At 40.1% G+C, this 16,150-nt stretch overlaps 1 protein-coding gene across 1 annotated transcript in view; it reads left to right on the forward strand.

Moving 5' to 3' along the window:
• The window catches only part of LOC108240384 (E3 ubiquitin-protein ligase SH3RF3), an 83,535-nt gene extending 71,069 nt beyond the window's left edge, over window positions 1–12,466 (forward strand). The window contains exons 6-10 of the mRNA XM_017423809.3: window positions 269–439; window positions 2,827–3,113; window positions 5,144–5,469; window positions 9,887–10,266; window positions 11,378–12,466. Of these exons, the coding sequence (XP_017279298.1) occupies window positions 269–439; window positions 2,827–3,113; window positions 5,144–5,469; window positions 9,887–10,266; window positions 11,378–11,546 (1,333 nt within the window). The 3' untranslated portion in view covers window positions 11,547–12,466. The remainder of the gene's footprint in view (window positions 1–268; window positions 440–2,826; window positions 3,114–5,143; window positions 5,470–9,886; window positions 10,267–11,377) is intronic.
• The last annotated feature ends 3,684 nt before the right edge of the window (window positions 12,467–16,150 follow it).

Genomic DNA, 16,150 nt, shown 5'->3' on the forward strand with positions numbered 1-16,150 from the left:
CTTTTGGAAACAACTTACAGTAGGTTTTGAATCATAATCCTTCTTGTTCTCCATTCTTTAGCTATGTTCATGAAACAACAAGAAAAATATGTTATGCTTCAAATTTCTAATGTTAATCTCTAATTTAGTTTATTCACTTACTGAAGTTAGTTGACAAACTGAACAAGTCATTATTGGTACATGCATGATTTCAGATGCCAACTGGGAAGTAATCTGAGTTTGGTAAAGTTTAACGTTTTTACCCACATTCTTACTGTTTGTTACTTAGATATTTGGCCCTATACGCCTACAAGCCTCAGAAAGCTGACGAGCTGGAGCTAAGGAAAGGAGAGATGTACCGGGTGACAGAGAAGTGTCAGGACGGATGGTTCAAAGGCACCTCGCTGAGAACCGCTGCCTCTGGTGTCTTCCCGGGAAACTACGTCACCCCTGTGTCCAGGTCTGTGGAGGTTTGAGGGTACACCTGTGAAATAATTTCCACAGTTCAATAAAAAAGTAGCAGCCTTATTATTTCATCCGTGATGGGTTGAAGTAGTCTGATAAAGAGTCTGCAGTCAAGTGTAATCCTTTTGCTCCATTTTATCACCCGATAAATTTGAATCAGGCCCTGACAGCAGTGTAATGCAAAAAAGTGGCACCCTAAATTTTGATCTCACACAAAGCCACGAAAGAAAGTGGTTGTAATTTATTGTTTCAGGGTCATTTTAGGCTCAAAATCAGCCCAAATACAGATCAGAATTAAAGACCTAGCATTGCTTGATGGAATATAAATCATCCACTGCCATTAATGTCAGATTTTTACACTAAGATATTATTATGTTAGAAAAGTCCAAAGTTGTAGTTGGTTTAGTCAGACCTTGAAAATAATGTGTTGAGCAATCTTACACAATGTCATGAGATGTGTTAGCACTTGGAGTGAATTTTGTGAATGACTCTGAGCTACTACCACTCCAAATGTTAGCACAATATCTGTGAAATTAGCTGAGTTCTAGTCAGTTTTGTTTTAATAGCTATAAACTTTGCATTGTGAGAATTAAAACTGCCACAGTTAATTGCTCACATTGTTAGACTTGATGGAGACAAATTCTGAAAAGCTATAAATGCAAAATAGAGGAAAAAACTATTTATCAGTGTATAGCTGTTGGATTTTTTTGAATAAATTTATTTAAAAGAAGGATATAAAATTATATAACAGTACTGTTTCTCATAGCTGTTATAAATAAAAATGTACTTGGATATCTTACAATTTATTTACCTTCATTTTTTTAGAGTGCAATAAAACATTTGCCGTCTCGGTTCATTTAATCTGTATTCTTCCTCATATATTTCTCTCACATTCCATTAAATGTAGTCAAGAAAACTGAGTGAGATAACTGGAAACTAAAAGCCTTGACCACATTATTGGAGTATCAGAAAAATGTAAAACACAAGGTCAAAAAAGATATGGACAGCATGGTGGGCTAATGTTAAATAAACAATCTAAGATGCAGACACTCGTAGACAAGAGGAGAGAAAGAAGTGAAGAATGGAGAGAATTGTTGCAGATGATGTGTGTAGTGGAGAAATAAAAGAGAGCAACAGAGAGTGGATGAAGCATAAAGAAGGAAGAAAAAGCAAAAGAAATGTTACAAATAAATAAAATTGCTGCAAAAACAGCAGGTTTCCTTCTCTAGTGGATATGAATGGCTGCTTCACATCCTGCGCTTATGCAATCTCAGAGAGGGAGAGAGAGAAAGGCAGGATGAGCGTATAATCAAATGAGAGCAATTTGTTATTTTTACGCAAGCATACTGTCTCTTTCTTCCCCCACTCCCCCTTTCCTTACTACTCCCCCCTCCTTTGTCTGCAGTGCAGCTTAGAAATTTCTCTATATGATAATGAAAGGCTTCCAAACATGCACACACACATGCACACACACATCAACAGACTGAGACTCATATTTGTTTGAATGGCAGATAGATAGGATTTACTCAAACAGTCCATGAGAGTGTTTGAATGATTATTAGCCAGGATGTTATCCAGAAAAATAAATCTGATTTAGGGTTGCTTTGCCACGTTGGCATAAATGCACTTCTGGATCTCATGAGAATTTTCTCATCTTTAAACTGTATGAAATCTTTAAATCTCAAACTCTTACCAGAAATATCTGTAGAAGCATCAGTGTTAAACATGCACAAAAAAAAAGAAATATACTATACAGAATTTCTGCAGAAATCCTCCAAATCAAACGTGTGAATAACTTTGCTGTGTCTTTCAGCAGAAACACACACGCGTGCAAAGAGCCATAACTCCGTATGTGTCTGACGGGAAGTCGATGGGCAGCCATAAGAGTGTGAATACCGCTGCGTCGATAATGTTCAGTTCACTGTTCTGCCATTCAGCACTCTGCAGACGGAAACATGAGCAGCCTGCAGCAACATATATGATGCAGCAGGGACACTACGCCGTGCCGATCCACCAGTCAGATAATAGTTCTGACATTACTCACGTTGACAGAGCTTTATAGTACTGTTTGCAGCCTCCGCTCTGCTATTACAAAGAAAGAAAAACTGCACCAACATAAATAATTTTTGCTTAACAAGCCTAAGGTTCCCTGCAGCTATGCTAGCAGCTCAACGAGGCTGTATACATGCACATAAAATTTGGTGCATTGAGCTCAATTCTGATACCGTTTGGGAAAAACTGCACCATGCTGTCTCTTGATTTGTTTGTAGTTGAAGTAAAAAAGAATAAAAACTCGAAAGTGATCATGCTCAGAAAATTTCAGTGTATCAGTTCTTCAAATCAAATGTAAATAATTATGCCCCCCTGTTGTTTTCTTCAAAGGGCTCCTTTTGGACTTAGTGCCTCTCGTGGCTCGTGTTTGTCCAGCCCAGTTAATGGAGGAGGAGGAAGTGGGAGCACTCAAGTGGCGGGTAAAATCTCAGACCCTTCGTCTCCGGGATCCCCGGGCCCCTCTTCGTCTCGTCCCGCCACCCCGCTCATGACGTCGGCAAACTCTGGTAACGGCGTCAGCCCCGCCTCCTCGCCACAAACTGCCGCCGCCCAGCTGAAGAACTGCCTGCGCTCCAGCCAGCACACGGTTAACCAGGCGCGCACCTCAATGCAGCTGGGTGAGTGGAGAACCTGCACACAAAAATGCTCGTTAACATGCTTCGAATTCTGCATGTTTATATTTGATTCATTAAAAACCTCGAAAGCATCTGGTTGTAGTTTGGACCAGTCATAACGTGTCACAAACACTTGCTTATCATGACCAAACCATAACAGGATATTTACAGGAAGCATATTATCTTTGACACATTAGGAGGACAGCAATGAGAAGTTGTTCCTTCATAAACTGAGACGAACATGATAAAAAAAAAATTGTTTTGCAGCTGAAACTGATAAATTAAACTGTCTTAAAATATATTTAGTCAAAGAAAAGGCAAGTCAAATATTCAGCTTAATAAAGAAATAAAACGGATAACCCGGAGATGCTACATCTGTTGTCTTCTCGGTCATGCTGTGCTCTGTTACTGTCATGGCCACTGGCTGTAAGGAGCAGAGTCCGTATCATCTGGGACCTTGCAGCATTTTGGCCCCTAAGCCCCTGATTACAGAATAATGGAATATTGAACAGTCATTAATTCATGTGCAGTTCTGCAGGAAGCCTATTTAACAACTGGTGCTCTTTTTCATGTGCACTCGTTTTGTTTTTGCTTCAGTAAAGCAAACCAAAAAGCATAGACATAAAAAAACAACAAAACAGAAGATTGTATTTACAAAATGCAAATAACCAGTTATTTAAAGAACACTGCACTGAAGTGGTGAATCTTGAATGAAACTGGATGTGAACTTGAATGTTTTATCCTCCAGTTGGAACGCTTTACTTTTGAATATAAAAAGTAGCTAATATACATTTTTGATGAATGCCAATGTCTCTCACTGTCCTTATTTATCTCTGTTAACGTCATAGGAATGTTTAATATATTATCATTTCTCAGCAGAGATTCTTCAGGCTGAGTTTAGATGGGGTGTTGGAGAATCAAAACTACTTTGTTAAGATTAGAATAATTCTGTCGGTTTAGGCTGTAAAACAATATGAAATAAACCTGGCAGGTGTTTGGGCAGTGAAACCTAAGGACTATATGCATCCATGGTTTCCAAAAAATGTGTAATGGCAACATTTCTACTCATGAGTCCTATTTAAATCCATCTTTGCAGAATACAGTATAAACTTTAGATAAATTCTGAACATGACATAATCTTTTGAAACTAGCAACAGCACAGTTACTCAATTCACACTTGCATACGGGCTGTGCACACATCGACAGAACACACAGACGCTACTGTGCTCTGATCCTTTAGTGGTACTATTTGTGCTACAAGCAGTCTCACACACACAGACACACTTGTGCCAGTACAAGGTCTAGATCATATCAGCCTTGCTTTCCACTCAGAGTCTATTCATCTCTTCAGTACCCCTTTCTCTCCTTTTCTTTGTATTCATTCTTTCTTCCTCTGAGAAAATAATGGTGAAGGTCTCTTTGGGGAGGCTGGAGAGTACACACTCAGAGAGGACCGCCAAGAATAACACACATACAGACATGTGCACTCCCACGCACGCGCACACACTCACACGCAAGTGAACACACTGGCTGACAAGCACGCAGCCGAATGACATCATTGTGCTTTTTGTTTTATGGAGGCGTAATGACAGGGCTTCTCGTTTTTCTCCCCACTTCTTGCCACTTTTTTCTCTCTGTACGCTTGTTGCTTTGTGTCTGTCACATACACACAAATACACACATCTGGTCTCAATTACAACAAAAAAAAATGTATGTGCATAGTTTTGGCATTTAGTGGTTTTATCACATGACCAGTTCACCTCTTTAAGGATTTTGTCTGAGTACTGCAGTGTAGCAGAGCAGGTGGGTAGAGTGGGTTCATGTCTGTGGCTACAAACACGTGCATGTCTGTATCTTTTTGAGGTTGTTAAATTTTGTGCATTTTTTAACACATTTTTCAAAGTCAAGGCATTTCATAGTGCAGCTGCTTCCGAATGAGTTTAGCTTGGAGTGAAGTTTTTAATTTTGTGTTGCTTTTCTTGGAGAGCTCCCTCTAATATACAACCCAACACATGTGTTTGTTTGTGTTTTAGTCCACAGTCCCCCTGCTGGGAGCCCGGAGCGCCCCACTGTGGCCATCTCCCCCCTGCGTCCTCAGTGCTCGTCTCCGTCACGCTGCCCGGGCCAGTCAGGTCGTCCCCTCTCCATGGTGTCTCCGGGACCCAGCTTAGGCCCCTCCCCCCTCTCATCCCCAGCTTCGCGTCCCATCCTCCCCCTCTCCTCCCCTCTCTCCTGTCTCACACCTCCGAACGTGTCAGCCATATTCCTCAACGGCGAGCCGGGCAGCCCACTGCAGCCGCCGTCACCTGGCCCCTCCCACATTGTCACCCAGGGCGTTCTCGCTCCCAAACCCGAGAAGGTGAGAACTGAGCTACTAAAAAAACAGAACTACTAAAAATTTTGAATGATTCATCACCCAGTTGTGTAATCATGTACCTGTTTGAACTATAAATCTGTCTGCCAGCACTGACGGAATATAATCCAGAATAATACTTTATTTTCAGCGGGGAAATTGCAAAACCTACCTTTTGATGAGTGTTTCGGTCTACACTTCAAATCAGCCTGAAATCCTTCCTTTCAGAATACACTAATGAGCACAGATAATAAGTTAAAGGAAAAAGGCAGCACAGTGAGCTGCTTTGATTGTTCTTGACTCCAGATATTTCTGTTTTTTCTGTAAATACTTCCCTCTTATGATTTAATAACATCATGCCAAGCGATTATAGATCCTTATCTTTGGATCTATAATCTAAAATATATATCTGTGAAAGTGTGCATGTGTTGTGCCTGTAGACTTCATCCGCCTCAGCAAGTGTCATTCACTCAGGGGTCTGGTGCAGCTGCTCAATGAGCCATCTTGCACCAACAGTGAAAGATGGCACAGAAAGCTTGCATTTGTCTCAGCTCCATTTGTTTCGCTGTTGGCCTCAGCGTCTGGAACAACTAATCTAACTACATGGCTGGCTGACAAACCGCTCACTGGCTATTGAACAGCGTGCAGAAGCTTTATTCATATCCTAGATGGCTGCGACTCACATTTTAAAGGCCACATGCAGGACTGGATCCTGCATATTGATCCGGTTATAAGCTTTTGCTGCAAGATGCGACTTGTTTTGTAAATGTGGACTAATCAGGTTGGGTTAGAAAATTTTACCTTCCTGATCAGACCCAATAAAAGAAAAGAAATAACTTTTTTTTTCCTTCATTTGTAACACCACTTTAAGTGGGTTTTTTTTTGTTTGTTTGCCATCTAATTTTCCAAATGTTGACCAAAAATTTGATGTGGTAGTAGCTGAGAGACTTCCACAACACATATTCCATGCACAGCAACAGATTTTTGAGAGGAAATTTTCCATTAATTGTTTTTCTATTAGCAAAATATCTCATAAACTACTTGATGGAACCTAATGAAACTTTCAGAAAAGAGTCCCTAGATAAACTCTTTCACTTTTGGAGACATCCTTTTTTTTCAAAAAGGAAATGACTCCTTAGTTTAAAGCTTTGGCATGAATGACAGTGGGCGAAATTCATTCTTTCAAAGAACGCTGGGCTTTTAATAGAATAAGTGTTTAGTCTAACTTTTATGTTCAGCAGATGCTTTCATTGCTTTGAGTCCAGCACAGCAGAAACATCAGGTCTGGAGTCGGGGGGGAATGTGGCCTCACACAGTCACACAGTCACACACACTGCTACAGAGGAAATGACAAAGCAGCTCTGCTGTCTCACATTGGGATAATCTGTGTTTGACACGTTGTCTGGAGCACAGCTGGCGTTACAGATCATATTGGTGCGGACACTGAGTTATGCTGCACACCAGTTTCCAGAAAGTCTGTCTTCACGCTGAATCTGCCAAGAAAAAGCTGTCAGGAGTGCTTACAGGATGTCAGCAAGTCCAGAAAAGTTTTTAAAAAATGCCAAGAAACATATTGAAGAACTTGAGTTGGGATTTTAAGGCCTTAGAGTTAATTTGAACTTATTTGTGTTCTGTTTTTTGTTGTTCATAATAAGTACCTGTTTGCAAGTTCAGAGCAAAATTTACTCCTTGAGGTGTTTTATTGTATTTTTAGACAAAGGTTTTTTTTAACTATTGAAGCATAAAAATCTTCATCATTAGTTGCAGTTCATGGCTGCAGTTTATTGGATTTCTGCTCTGTAAAAAGAATGGCCTGCACTAATTGTATCACCGCTGAGCAGTCTCCTGTTCGACAGTTAAAATCCTGTTAGGGATTCAGGGAGAAACGAGCCCAGATTTCCTCACATAATGTGTATCCTTTTTAAATGTTGCGTTTCTTACATGTTGGATTAAAGACAAGAGCTCAGAAACACAAACAGATGACGCAAAACGAGTCTTGACTTGCACTCAAAGTCCGGAGTGAAATGTGGGGGACTGCTGCCCTCTGGTGGTTAATTAAAGAACAACACCGGACTGGCATGCTATGAACAGACACACAGACGAGCACGCAGACTCACAGGAGGCAAATTAAGCCTTTAAGCCTGCAGATGAAAGAAGGAAGGCAGTGATTATTCACTTTTTGTGCCATTTTCAATCCCCCTCCCTCCTTTTTTCTCTCCTTCTGCCTCCACCACTCAGTTATTTTTTCCTCCACTGTCTTCCCACCTCATCTTGTTCGTTTTCTTCAGACCTTCCTTTATTTTTTCATTCCTTCATCTTTTTTTTTTTCTTTGTTTGTTCAGCATTATTTACTTCTGCTCTCTCCTCCATCTCCAAAATTAGATTTCTGCGTTAGTGTGTTTGCACTACAGGAAGAAAATCTGAGGGGAGTCTTTTAGCACCGTGCCAAAGTGCACTTAAAACAACTATGTGTTGTGTAAGTAGTGAGTAATGATATATGTGACAAAGATACAACAGGTAGGAAATCCTAAAGGGTCTATATAAAAAGGAAAAGTGTAGGGGGTGCAGTGAATTTCCTGCTGCGGGTCTGCTGAGTCAGAATGTTTGTCTGAGTTCTTGTGAAGCGCTTGTTTCTGTGCTGTCACTCCTCTGTAACCTGCTCTTGAGGAATGTGAATTGTTCCCAGCACTCTTTATCTTCCTTTATGCTGTGAAGGTTGTTAAACAAGAACCAGGGAAGAATGCTGGAGCAGGTTGTCACAACACCAGTGCTTGGGGGACACATTTTGGTTTAAGATCGCTGTGTGTTTGTTTATTCCCTGAATTTAGCTGCTGATAAAGAGCTGCGTGCAACTGACAATTATTTTACAGGACTGATTAATCTGCAGATTTTTTTTTTACGCCTATCTATCAAATACTGTTTGGTAGCAGTAATGTTTCTGCAGAAGTTCTCCTGACGGTGGAAAAAAATGTTCTGTGTTTTGCCTTTGCAAACATTTTTCAGCTTTACGGTCATTCTAGAAGAAGATATTTTGACGATTTCTTAAATCATCCACATAGAGTTACTGATCAATAAGAGTAGATCTGATTAATATGGCTGTTTTGACACAAGAAAAAAAAAAGAAACTACTTATGGAATAAAGTTTGTGTTGTGTAACTTCCAGGGTTTTGTGTTCTGGATTACTGTCCAACAAATGAATACCCTGACCATTTCCCATTACTACTGATTATTTCGCTTTATTAAAGCATTTGTAGTATCATAATGTCATCTAGTAATGCTTTTCAATGTAGTGTGAGCAGTAAGCAGTGGTGCATCCTAGTAGAAATCCTTGAATTTTAATTGAATATTATCTGAAGTGTAAATTCTATTAGATAATTATTATTTGTACTATAAATATAGATTGTTATTATCTCCAGGTACATTCTGGTTTGCTCGTTCAGCAACAGCCAATTGCTGTGCTGAAGTTATTTCAGATTAAATAAAACAAGTTAACTCAAAATAATCCAAAACCAATAAATATATATATATTTTTGTTGTGTAATGTAACACAAAGAAGATATCTTTGTGTAAATCTCTGAAAGGGGAACTCTGATTTATAGAAACAAATACCTGAGAAGAAGGTCAAATCTTGTTCTTGTTGCTTCTGATGTAAAATGGTTTATAAAAGGTGATGCAAACATTATTAAGTTTCTTCTGAAGTCTAGATTGGAGATGTGGCACTTCTCAAATAAAGTGTAATTACACTGAAGGTTTAACATTCATCAGTGATTAAAACAAATGTTCATTCAAGTGTCAAATATGTTCAGTATCAGTTTCTAAAGATCCAACATGTGCTGCCAGAGCCTGCAGTCTGTGTGTTGGAGCGAAAGCACAATAGAGGTTATGTGAAAGCTGTGTGTATTGTCACACACCCAGGTCTGCTCCGTATTGATCCACATTGTTTTGATTGAAAACATAAAATCCCATCGAGCTGCCAGAGTTTGACTGAATAGGTGGGATTCTATGGCCCCCTTTTAAAAGCACCACACATAAAAAAATGCCTGTTTGAAAAGCATCAATCTGCTTTAACAGGTGCTTTAGAGAAACACTTTGTCTTTAGTCAATACGGCCTCTTTAGCTGCACGTGTAGTTATAGAGGAATAGTTCTCCAGCCACATCACTCAGTTACAACTCTGTTTAAAATACACTGGAGCTGAAGTCACTCTGAACTCTTTAACTCTGACTTTTTAATAATTCTTCAGATGACTAATATTTTCAGCTGGGTTAAATATTATTAAGAATCAAGATTTCAATATTTTTATTTTGGTGTCTGTTGAGAGAAAGGATATCACAGTTCCTATGCAACAACAACAAGAATAACAACAAAATCTACCTAAATTCTCTATATGAAAAGCTTATTTATCTTTTTTTTATATCCCTCCAGCCTCAGAAGGAGAGGAAAGCTGCAGGTTTGTTGAAGCTCTTGTCGGGGGCCGCAGCCAAAAAGAAACCTCGCTCTCCCCCCTCCTCCCCACCCACCCACGGCCCCTCGCTGGCTGGCCAAGGTGCCGGACCCGCCGACCCAACCCATCATCCTCACCACCATCACCACCACGCCCGCTCCGGCTCCTGTCCAATGGCGTCGCAGGGCCGAGCCGGCTCCTGTCCGATCGAGAGCGACATGGCGGGGGCAATAGGGCTGGAGCCTCTGCACAGGAAGTCTGGATCCCTGGACACAAACTTCCCCTTGTCGCCCCCGGCTACACGAGCCGGCAGTGCTCTTCTGGTCCTCCGGCCTGAACCCAAACCTTTGTCAAGAGAGAGGTGAGTCCAAAGCTCAAACACACACACAATACCAGCATTACGACGACTCATTAAAGCATAGCAAACACGCTTTCAAAGCTCGCACGTGAGCACAATCGTCCAAATAACAGCAAATATTTCCTGACAAGTGTGTGGAGTTTGAGGTGAGGGCAGTTCAACCACAGGATCTAATGTGGTCCTGGGAGAGTCAGTCATAACAAAAGCTTAAGCAGAAAGTGGATGAAAACAGTCAGAACCACCCAGAGGTTCTTTCAGAAGCAATAAATCACTACAGCTGGGAGTGAAGGTTGGACTGTGCTTTTCTGGACATGATGGTTTTCAACATGGAACCGGGCATTTAAGGCTTCTAAAGTCCACACTGATAATACTTGTGACCTAAACATCCTTACGCAACATCTATCTGGAATGTAATGTGTCTAGTTTGTTCTTTTTCCTGTTAGATCTAAGTTTTTGCTCTGAAACATGCACAAACTTTATCCCCTCTGGAGAAAACCCAAAGCCAGACACACCCTTTGGTTCTGTCACAGGACATTAAGGCGGAATGAAGCATTTAATGGTAGCATGTATCATTACTGTCAGCAGTAAGCTGCTGGACTGAGTTACTTAGTTGGTTAGCAGTGAAAAAAAGATGCACACTGCTTCATCTCTTATGTGTGCCTCAGAGGCAAGCAGAGAAAGGAATCAAATGTGTGACCAATACATTGGTAAATTTCAGACCCCGTGGAGGAGGAGTGAAAATCGATTTCAGGGCTGCGTTCACTTGTGCAGCTCAAAGTACAGCAGATTCCATGGAAGCTGAAATGTCCACCTTAGAGTTATGTGTTTACCTCAGCCCCACCGCAGATAAATCAGCCATGAATCGGATCCTTTTCCAATGAAGATTAAAGGGCCAGTATAGGTTTTTATCAGGAATTTTATCAAGCATAGAAATTAGGAAAGTTACAGCAGGTTTTAGATTTTGTTGTAGCTCGAAGCTGAACAATTTTCTCTTTCTTTTTTGTTTAATATATAAAAGAAACAAAACACAACATTCTGCACAAATTCAGTTCTTTTAGATATGTTGTTAATAATGTCACTGAGCAGCCGCCGTGTGTCTCTTTCTGCTCGGCAGGTTCCGTGTGGTGGTTCCGTACCCTCCTCAGAGCGAGGCGGAGATCGAACTGCGGGAAGGGGACGTGGTGTTTGTCCATAAGAAGAGGGAGGACGGTTGGTACAAAGGCACCCTGCAGAGGACGGGTCAGACTGGTTTGTTTCCTGGCAGTTTTGTCGAAAGCTTTTGAGCTGCGAGAAAAGAGCTTTTTTTCCCCCCCATTTCTGAGTCATTCAAACCCAAGCTCCACGAACACATGCAACAACCGCAACAAGGCTGGGGTAATATTGGTTTCCAAGTTTTCCTCTTTTTATTTGCTCAATAAAAGATTTACCAATTTATAAATACATTTTACAACCTGCCTTAAAAGCTGCTAACCCTTCAAGAAAAATAGATTTTATTGGATTTCAGAGAATAATGTACAACCCTAATTTTTGAAAATGTTGGGACAATGTGTAAATTATCAATAAACACAGAACACAATGATTTGCAAGTCTCGTAAATCCATATATTATTCACAATGGAACATAGTAAACGTATCAAATGCTGAAACAGAGAAAATGCAGGGCCGTGTTTACCACTGAAGTATCTAGGAACGAAGCAGACCAGCTGCTGAAGGTTTTGGAGGGGAATGTTGACCCATTCTTGTCTGATAAAGGATTCTAGTTGTTCAGCAGTCCTGGATCTTCTTTGCTATGTTTTGTTTTGCTGGATGGAAGCAGATGTTGCTGTAAAACCTGTATTTACTTTTCTGCATTGATGAAGCTTTTCCAGATGTGTAAGCTGCCCATGCCAAAGGCACTAATGCACCCCCATACCATCAGAGAGGCAGGCTGGACGGTCCCTCTTCTCTTTAGTATGGAGGACGTGACGTCCAGGGTTTCCAAAACAAACTTCACATTTCAAACAGTTCTCCTCTTTGCCTCAGTCCATTTTAAATAAGCTTTGGTTCAGAGAAGACAATATCTTTGTTCACATATGGGTTTTTCTCTGCCTGATAGAGCTTTAAGCAGCATTTGTGGACGGCACAGTGAACTGTGTTGACAGACAATGATCTGTGGAAGTGTTCCTGATGTCCAGAACAGAGTCAAAATGCTCCTCCAGCTGTTCATTTGTACCACTTTTACAGTTTTTTGTTGCCCCTCTCCCAACTTTTTGAGATGTGTTGCTGCTATAAAAATCTAATTTACCTTTTTGTTTTCCAACAAAACTGTACAATTTATTAGTTTCAGCATTTGATATGTTTACTATGTTCCACTGTGGACAAAATCCAGGTTTATGAGATTTGCTAATCATTGTATTCTGTTTTTATTTACACTTTACACAATGTCCCAGCTTTGTCAGAATTGGCGTTGGACTGTCACATGTTGGTCTTGAAGAATTATTTTTCCTCTCTTTAACATGTCAAGCAATACTAAAAGATCTGAAGCAGACACGAGACATTATTTCTGCTAAGTCAGAAATCCATATGAGTCCACTAATATACACACAGGCAGACATATATTTTTCTTTGCTCTTTGGGAAAGCTAGTTCCAGCTTCAGTAAGCAGTGTGGGGTTCACCACTCGCTCGCGTTTCAGAGCCGCGGCGTTGACTACTGAAGGCCCGGACTCAGAGAGATGAGCCGCGCCTCCCAGTTCTCCTGGGCGTCGTCCACCAGCAAACACACTAGCACAAAAATGATTAGCTCTGTTTTTGTTTTGTTTTTTCCACTGAGACCTCAGAACTTGAATCCAGGTGCTTTCTTTACTAGAGAAGTGAACATTTTACAGCCAGGTGAGGAGGGAAGTGTGTGGGAACTCCAGTCCCGGATGTTTTGGAAGCACATCTCCTCGTCTACAATGTGACAACGAGCACACGTTTCGTTTCAGCCCCCGTATATGTTAACAATGCATGTAGCATTATTATTGTTTTTTTAATATGTTGTAATAGGTGTTTGTGTTGTCCTGCTGTGATGATCTGTCACCAAAAAGAAAAAAGGTTTAATTTAAAGAAGTCTGAATTAGGTCATCCATTTTTTTATATTTATGTCTTACTTGTCGAACATGTTTAACTTTTACTAAATTTGACTTTCATACAAACCCTGATTAAACTGAATTAACTGGCTTGTTGAATGTAAACAGAAGCAGAAGGTCACACCAAAACTTACAGAATCTGTTTTTATGAAGTTGTTTTTGGAACTTTGGTATGAGATAAGACACAACAAATGCACTTGGCAATATTTGTTACAACCTGCTTCTTTGTCTGCATATACAGTATTTAAAACATGTATTTTACCTGTCAAAGGTCTTTCTTTTTACTGCTGCTTGTTTCCTTTTTTCCTGTTTTAACAAGATCTTTCTGTGAGCAGGCACAAACTAGTGGGGCAGAATGAGAGATCCCAACTTCTTTTTTCAGTTTCAAACCAACAAAGAGGAGCTGATTGGAAATTTACTACTGGAAATCCTGTGATTTCTACCACAAATGTTGCCAACAGAAAGCCCTGTTTCCTATATATTTTTTCTTTGTTTGACTGTACAAACATTGTAAGAGAAAANCCCCTTGAGCGGCATACATGCCAGTCCGTGGTTAAAAAATGCGACTGCCAGTCTTTCCTTTTTCGATCTTGGGCCTTGAATCCAATCTAGTTTACATTATTTTGTGAGAATGATTTACCTTTTGTCCTGGTTTGTAAAGACAGAAGCACAGCAACACTCTCAGAGCCTGACTGTGGACTACAGAGGGAGAGTTCTTGTTTTATTCTAACTGAAGCACAAACAGCTAAATGGCAATGTGCACACAGACTAGGCACAACAAAGAATAAGGCAAGCGCACAAATAACTAGCTGAGACCTGATTCTAAACATATTGTGGTTTGTTATTGGCTTACGTTGAGCCTTTTTGGTTTTTCTGCATTTATATCACATTAAGAAGATGACAGAAAATGGCATCTAGTCATTTTAGAATCTGTTCTGGCACATTTCATCAGTGAAAAGCTTCTATGTATTGACTAAACTCTGAAGAATTTAATCAGTTTGGTGACTTCAAATCATTCAGAAAACAAGCACAGAACAGGAAAAAAAAGGCAGCACAGATAATAAATCAAAACTGGCACATTCTATAATAAAGCACAATAAAAGCAAGCAAGAGGAAATGATTTGTATAGATGTTCTTCCTGGACTCTGAAGGGGAAATGACCTGTCTTGTTAAATAATCTCCTGGCCAGTAGAGAGAGAGACAGGAAACCAAAAAGAAAAAAAAAAACATTCTGCAGGTTGGATTCTTTTTCCTGCTGCAAGTCAAAGCTCATAAAAAGAGCCACAGTCAGGTTTTTCCATTAGTATCACATAAATGTGAGCAGACAGTTGGGTTTTAGAACAGGTTTCGAGTTTTAATCAGTTTTTAAAATCAGAATATGTGTGAGTTTCTGTGAGGCGTTTTGGTTCAGTCAGATGGAAGTGCAGCTTCGTTCTCTTGGAAATAGCAAAACTGATTTTCAGTGTAGGATTTTGGATATTAGTTATTTGGGAATTTTAGGCTAAACATATCCTCATTGGCCTTTAAAACCTGTCAGTCAAGCCTTAGTGCCTACAAATGTAAACATACAGTTTAATTCAGGCAGACCAGGTCCCTCTTTCCCCCCCTTTTTGTTGCATGTTTGACAGTACAACAAGCCGGCTGATTGTTTTTCAGTCCACCCAATTCTTTTAGGCCCGATGACAAATACCAGCAGATCCCAGAACAGCTCTGCACCACCCTGAGCAGAATTTCTTTGTTTTCATTGGGTTTTTAGGCCTGCTTTCATCAAGAACTCACACTTATATTGTCTAATTTAAGCACAAATTTAAGTTTGCGTTGAAGATCAGCTGATCTTTACTTTAGTTTCATTTTTTTTATGGGGTTGATGTTCTGGGTAAAAAAAAAAAGTTTACAACAGTCAAAATGTCAGGAATAAAACCACTGCACGGTGGTCACTTTAGATAAAATAACTTGAAGCGCCAGTTTTTCAAAAAAAAGAAATTTATGTATTTTATTCACGTGACCTAAGTTTGTCATTCGCCTCAGCTTCCTGGTTGAATAAACACCACTTAAAAACTTTTAACAGCTTGAAAATGTGATCAAAAAAATGCCACTTCATACTGGTTTAAAGCTCAAATTTGAACTGGACTTCTAATAATTACCCAGTCGGGCTGATTGAGGCCAAAGTGTTTGCGTATTAAGTCTTGTTCTGGCAGTCCACCTTCCAGGAAGTCTGACTCCTCACTTTGCCATTTTGAAGTAAATGTCAGCCATATTTGTTCTTATGGATACTTGAGTGTGTGAGTTCTTGAATGAGGAAGAGGAGAGGCATCTGTATGTAGCTCTTTACACACACACAAGAAAAAAAAACTTTATGAAACCCTTGGTGCAGCATGGACCCTCATGCCTCATCAGGACTGAGTTAAAAACAGTTGAGTGAAACAGAGGACAAAAAAAGAGAATATATATAAACATATATATATTGTGCAGAATATTTATAGGCCTTTTGTGCCATTGAAGTCATGCTCTGGGCTGGCCGTGTCCAGCGCTCTCTACCATGTGATCATTATACATCGTCTTGTACTGATGACCCGTGGTTGATATGATTGTTTTTTTCATGTCAAGTGCATTTTTCGCAATAAATGCCTTTGTTTTCAAATAAACTTCCTTTGTGTGTGCGCGTTTGTGCTTTCAAAGACCAGTTAAACACAAAATGATGAGAAGCAAAACACATTTATGTGCCCCGACACAAAACAAACACGTTACCTGTAGAGCCCGTTTGGATTTGGTCCCGTAGA

The sequence above is a fragment of the Kryptolebias marmoratus genome, linkage group LG6 (genome assembly GCF_001649575.2).
Source record: "Kryptolebias marmoratus isolate JLee-2015 linkage group LG6, ASM164957v2, whole genome shotgun sequence".
Taxonomy (NCBI): domain Eukaryota; kingdom Metazoa; phylum Chordata; class Actinopteri; order Cyprinodontiformes; family Rivulidae; genus Kryptolebias; species Kryptolebias marmoratus.